Genomic DNA, 6361 nt, shown 5'->3' with positions numbered 1-6361 from the left:
GCGCAGTGTCCCTCACACTTCTGCAGGGCGCAGAGGTGGGAGAAAAGGCACAGGGTGGCCCTTCTGATGGGGTGGGGGTGTGTCCCTGCTGGGGACTCTGATTCCTGCCTGAATCTCTAGGTACCTTTCAGAGCCTTTAGCATCTCCTCTGGGTAATGAGGATGAAAACACTCCTCGCTCTAGTTTATAATTATTAGATACACTGATGCATAGGAGGATGCAGGACCTGCTGGTCTCCCATCTCCACAGCCAGGGAAGAAGATGCAGGACCCTAACAGACAGCCCAGGATGCAGCAGGTGCCAGGGAACCTGGACCAGGCACGTCCTGCACTGGCCGCAGGGGAGGACACAGGGGTGGCTGCCCTGGATCCTGCTCTCCGGAGCCCTGAGTGTTATTCAGGGCCTTTCTCCAGGGTGTGGACACTTGTCTTCTCACCTGCCCCCGGTCTCCTGCCTTCCAGATTCCTGTGGCCCAAAGGGAGCAAATTGTGGCCAGGTCTACATCCCCATTGTCACTCCACAGTGTCTGGTGGGTCAGTTGTCAGAGTGGGCACATCAAAACCAAAGCTTGCCCAAAGGCATGGCAGAGAACTTCCTTGTTCTGATGTTAATGTGGGTGGCATGCGTGGCCTGAGTTGGAGAAGGGGTGGGGCAGGGTATCGCTGACTCAGCAGCTTCCAGGTCGCTCTGATAATATATTAAGGCTCCCGAATCCTAAGAGAATGTTGGTGAAGATCTTAACACCACACCTTGAGCAAGTCGCAGGAGTGGGAGGACACAGACCAGGAACTGAGAAGGGACAAGCACATGGAAGCCAACTCAGCATCCAGGCCCAGGTATGGGAAGCCCCTCCGAGCACCTCTGAGCCTCAGCCTCCTCTTCGAGCTTTTCTGATGAGCACTCACCTCTCACCCTCAAACCCCTGGGGCCTCTCTTTTCCTCCTGACCCTCTCTCTGGACCTGGCCTCTTGCTCTAGGTTCCCAGTTTTGGTCCCAGCGCTGGTCTCTCCTCTGATGGTACCAAATCCAGGTCTCCTTCCACCTCCTGGGGCAGGTGCACAGGGAGCCTGAAAATCCCAATAGATAATGGTGCTGTCCCCCAGGCAGTGAAGACGGTCAGAGAGGGGATTCTCCTCACTTGTCTTTAAATGAGCATCTACTATTTCTTGCAAATGTACCATGTGTCTGGACTTGGCCTAAGCCCTTTTTATGTTCAGTGTCATCTTGTTCTCCCTAATATTTAGAAAAGGGGGTTGCTTGTAGGACTGCTTTGCTATGAGGAAGCCTTGTTTCCTTTTCTTGAGAACACAAAGCAAGTGAGTGGTAGGGCCCAGATTCATACCCAAGTCTACTCGAAATGTTAGGGAACATTTTGAACCCACCTACCTTTCTTTCTTTCTTTCTTTCTTTCTTTCTTTCTTTCTTTCTTTCTTTCTTTCTTTCTTTCTTTCTTTCTTTCTTTCCTTCCTTCCTCCCTCCCTCCTTTCTTTCTTTCTTTCTTTTCTGTCTTTCTTTCTTTCTTTCTTTCTTTCTTCTTTCTTTCTTTCTTTCTTTCTTTCTTTCTTTCTTTCTTTCTTTCTTTCTTTCTCTTTCTTTCTTTCCTTCTTTCTTTCATTTGCTGCTACATCCAAACAGAGATTTTTCTAATTCTGGTTATGTCAGGATGCGTAGAGAGGGGCTGGGAGAGGCCTTCAAGGTGGGGCTGGTGTTCCAGCCCAGGAGTCCTGAACTTCCCCGTCTCAACTGCCTGAGAAGCACATTTGGGAGACCTCAGGGCACCCTAAGGGATGTGGAAAATCCTATGAATTATCCGAAAAGAAGTCCCTGGCAAGTTCCTCTCCCCAATGATCCCCCTCAGGAGTGTCACTGTCCCCATGCTGGGTGTGGAAGGAGTTAACCCCACCGGCAGGAGAAAGCCCCAGTGGGTCCATCTCCAGCAGGGACTGAGGGCAAGCTGAGCCAGGACAGGGGTGCATGGTGAGGCCAGGGAAGAAGACCCAGCCCCACCCCAGGGAGAGGAGCAGTTTCCTCCCCGGAGACCCTGAGCACACTGAGCTGACCCTGGTGAGACCCTGACAAGGCTTAGACAGGCCTCCAGGCTGCAGTGATCTCCCAGTGAGCCACAGAAGTGATCAGAGGGGAAGGTTTGGAGGCGGTGCTAAGGGATGTGGGGAGCAGGGGGAAGGAGGGTGGGGTGAAAGGGAGGAAGCCTGGGGAGGGAGGCAGAAGCAGAGCAGTCCAGAAGGGCTCTTCCTCATCTGGTCTTTTCTCCGGCTGTCCACAGACACTTGATGGATCCACACGTATTCACTTCCAACTTTAACAATGGCATTAAATGTCGTAAGACCTATCTGTGCTACGAGGTGGAGCGCCTGGACAATGGCACCTGGGTCAAGATGGACCAGCACAGGGGCTTTATACACAACCAGGTGACCAACCCAGCCACTCACATCCAGGCCGGGCCCTCCCAATCCAAGGACACTCACAGGTAGAAGGTTCTAGGTGGTACCTGTGGTGTCCTGCAGTGTTTGTCACTTGTGCTTCCTGCAGCTGCTGCTGCTTGGCCCTGGGGTTGGGGGGAGACTTCGGCTTCAGTGACTCTCCATGGCCAGGTGGGGTTGAGTCTGCCCGATGGCAAAGTGCTTCCTGAGGACCCTCCCAGGATCCCCTCACACTCGCAGCTCTCACCAGGAACCATTCGGAACTGTGGGATGTGAGGACTCAGGGCCTGCCTGACTCACAAGGCCAGGATGACCCAGTGCCCGCTCCTGGGTCTCATCCTGCGGGGAGAGAGACTGAGGCAGGAGAGGCCGATCAGGGGTTCTGTCCTGCCCAGGGTGGAGCCCACAGCAAGGCCAGGACAGGTCCCATGTCAGGATGTAAAGATGGCCAGCATTTGGGGAAGAACTGGGCCAGGAAAGGCTGAGGGGGCCAGGCTAGGCTGAGGAGCCCTGAGCCCAGGGGACTTTCTTCCCTGGCCCCTACCCAGCACAGCCTCTGTCTGGAGAGGCCAAGTTCTGCTTGGCTCTGGTGCTGGAAACTGGGGACTTCTCTAGGCTCTATGAGCTCAATGTGGGCCTTGCTGGATCCACACACACTGCTTGGAACATCCTTTCAAGGGTGCCAGTCTCCATCACCGCCTAAGCAGTGGGACTCCCCCAGGAATGACCCACAGCCCCTTCTCAGCACAAACCATGTCATCCACTCCACCCTGCGTCCCCTCTGAATGGAGTCCTTCCCTGTCCTTGTCCCCATCACAATCACAGTCCTTGCTGCCCTGCTGTCCCCAGCCTGATCAGTTCCTAGTCTTAGTGGAAAATCATTTTCTCTGAAGTTTGGAGTAAATATCATATTTCTATAAGTCACGATAATGACAATTATGCCATGTCCCAGGGACCTTCCCACGTTGGAGTGAGTCCTGCTGGTCTTCTCTTCCCCACTACTTTTGGTGGAATTCGTTTTGGCCTAAGTTTATATCACATTTGGGCTCAGCACAGGTTGTGGCACAGAATAGAAGCTTCCAGAATTATGGGCCACAGATGGGATGGGAGTAGGAGAGTTGATGAGTAGAGCTGGTCAATCTCCCCTTGAAGGAACCACACTCACTCAGGGGCATCAGGCCAATGACCTTGGGGCTCTGCCGGCCCCTCCTCCCTGCCCCCATCTCTGTAGCCCCTCCCTGCAGGGTTGGGCCTGGGTTGAGGGTCCTGAAGGCTCTGACCTTGGGTACAAAATTGAAGGGGGCTCCAAATGTTCAGTAATTAGAGAAAACACATTTTAATTTAATAATTAATACAATATTTTAAAACACAAATTTAATGCAAATAGATCATGATGAATAAAACCAAAGACTTTAATAAAGCCTGACAGGAGAGTGCTGTCCTGTGTATATCAGAGCTGGGGCAAAATAAAACATCATTGCTCCTGATCTGTTTGTATTTAAGTGGACAATATTTTGCTTATCTTAGGATTTTTGGGTAACATCTGATATTTTTAATATTGCATAGAAAATCATGCATCCTAATAACTGGGGTTTTGGGGACGCCTCTAATTTTGTGCTGGAGGCCCCTGCCTCCTCAGCCCCACCTGGTCCAGGCCCTCCCTCCCTGTTCACCACACATCACTTCACACTCTGTTTCCTTTTCTAGGCTAAGAATCTTTTCTGTGGCTTTTACGGCCGCCATGCGGAGCTGTGCTTCCTGGACCTGGTTCCTTCTTTGCAGCTGGACCTGGCCCAGACCTACAGGGTCACTTGGTTCATCTCCTGGAGCCCCTGCTTCTCCTGGGGCTGTGCGGAGCAAGTGCGTGCGTTCCTTCAGGAGAACACACACGTGAGACTGCGCCTCTTTGCTGCCCGCATCTATGATTACGACCCCCTATATAAGGAGGCGCTGCAAATGCTGCGGGGTGCTGGGGCCCAAGTCTCCATCATGACCTACGATGGTAAGAATGGAAGGTTCAGGTGGGGTGGGGTGGGGTGGGGACAGGAGAGGTTCCTGGGAAGAAAAGGAGAAAGGCCTTGGTCTGCTGCCTGCAGAGACAACGGTTGCACTCTGGACCTGACTTTGGGGTCGATGGGAAGAGAGAGGCCAGGCCAGGAGATGTGACCCCGGGAAAGGCAGGGAGGGTGGCTGGAAGTGGAAGCAGAACTTGGGGCTTCCTGAAAGAATGAGAACTGGGCTGGCCCAGATTCCAATGGGAAGGAATTACTCGATGAAGGAGCTAAGTCCCTAGGGGAGGGAGAGGGAAAGGAGGGACTGAAACCAGGATGTGGGAAGTCTGTCCTGAGAGTCATGGGCCCTTGGTGCCACCCCGATCCCACAGCGGGAGCATGACTTATCTCCCCTGTCCCTTTTCAGAATTTAAGCACTGCTGGGACACCTTTGTGGACCACCAGGGACGTCACTTCTTGCCCTGGGTTCGACTAGAGGAGTACAGCCAAGCCCTGAGTGGGAGGCTGCAGGCCATTCTCCAGGTGAGGGCTTCCTCCCTCTGCCTGGTGCGGCATCAGCCTCCCCCTCCTCCCCTCTCCCCTGGGCCTTGCCTTCCCCTCTGCTCAGAGCCTCCTCTGGGTTCCCTGCTCCCCACAGGGTGCCCAGCTCCGTCCCTCCCTTTCCTTCTCACAGCCTCCCTCTCTCCCGCCTCCGGCGTCCCTCCCTCCTCTCCCATCATTGTCTCTGTCCCCAGGCCTCCTCCCTGTGCCCTCTTTCCACTCTCTCACCTCCTGCTCCATTCAACCCCCCTGCTCTTCCAGAATCAGGGAAACTGAAGGATGGGCCTCAGTCTCTAAGGAAAGCAGAGACCTGGGTTGAGCAGCAGAATAAAAGATCTTCTTCCAAGAAATGCAAACAGACCGTTCACCACCATCTCCAGCTGCTCACAGACGCCAGCAAAGCAGTGCGCTCCTGACCAAATAGATTTTTAAAAAATCAGAGTGGGCCGGGCGCAGTGGCTCACACCTGTAATCCCAGCACTTTGGGAGGCCGAGGCAGGTGGATCACGAGGTCAGGGGATCGAGACCATCCTGGCTAACATGGTGAAACCCTGTCTCTACTAAAAATACAAAAAATTATCCGGGCGTGGTAGCGGGCACCTGTAGTCCCAGCTACTCAGGAGGCTGAGGCAGGAGAGTAGCGTGAACCCGGGAGGCAGAGCTTGCAGTGAGCAGAGATTGCGCTACTGCACTCCAGCCTGGGCAACAGTACCAGACTCCATCTCAAAAAAAAAAAAAAACAAAACAAAGCAGACTGAATTAATTTTAACTGAAAATTTCCCTTATGTTCCAAGTACACAATAGTAACAATATGCTCAATATTCTCAGAATAATTTTCAATGTATTAATGAAATGATGATTTGGCTTTGTATCTAGACTAACAGAAAATTAAGAATCTTCCATAATTGCTTTTGCTCAGTAACTGTGTCATGAATTGCAAGAGTTTCCACAAACACTAGCACATGTGTAGATGTCTTTCCTTGTGTAGCGGACCTGTAGCCTGGAAAGGTCACACGACATCCCTCTGGAGCCAGAAAACTCAGCTAAACCTCACCGGAGAGGAACCTAAACGTAGACCCCACCCTCACTCACAGAGCCCCGCCCACCCTCACTCAGAGCCCCGCCCACCCTCACTCACAGAGCCCCGCCCACCCTCACTCACAGAGCCCTGGGCGCTGATTGGAAGGGACAGGCCCAGCAGTAAGAGGACAGCCAGCAGTCAGTCTCCCTGTTGGAAGGGAGCCACACACGTGCACAGGGGCCCTCGGGAGCAGCCCTGTGTCCACCCCTTCCTGATTCCACCTCCTAGAGAGGGAGCCCAGGGGAGGCCATGGCTGAGACCCAGGACAGGCCCAGTCGGGGGAAGGA

At 53.3% G+C, this 6361-nt stretch overlaps 1 protein-coding gene and 1 long non-coding RNA gene across 2 annotated transcripts; one reads left to right on the top strand and one right to left on the bottom strand.

Moving 5' to 3' along the window:
* The first annotated feature begins 724 nt into the window (after nt 1-724).
* LOC129468129 (DNA dC->dU-editing enzyme APOBEC-3A) lies at nt 725-5951 on the top strand. Its single transcript, XM_055253294.2, has 5 exons — nt 725-836; nt 2285-2429; nt 4149-4443; nt 4860-4975; nt 5255-5951. The coding sequence occupies exons 1-5, from the start codon at nt 808-810 to the stop codon at nt 5267-5269; spliced, it is 600 nt and encodes a 199-aa protein (XP_055109269.2). The 5' UTR covers nt 725-807; the 3' UTR covers nt 5270-5951.
* LOC129468135 (uncharacterized) lies at nt 4376-6223 on the bottom strand. The gene is made up of 3 exons (XR_008652540.2): nt 6156-6223; nt 5222-5405; nt 4376-4435 (listed from the first exon to the last, which is right to left on the bottom strand). It is a non-coding gene; the product is annotated as an uncharacterized lncRNA (long non-coding RNA).
* Between the last annotated feature and the right edge of the window lie 138 nt (nt 6224-6361).

This window comes from Symphalangus syndactylus, chromosome 18 (genome assembly GCF_028878055.3).
Source record: "Symphalangus syndactylus isolate Jambi chromosome 18, NHGRI_mSymSyn1-v2.1_pri, whole genome shotgun sequence".
Lineage (NCBI taxonomy): Eukaryota > Metazoa > Chordata > Mammalia > Primates > Hylobatidae > Symphalangus > Symphalangus syndactylus.
The sequence above is the reverse complement of the archived record's forward strand: the minus strand, read 5'-3'. Positions and strand labels throughout refer to the sequence as shown.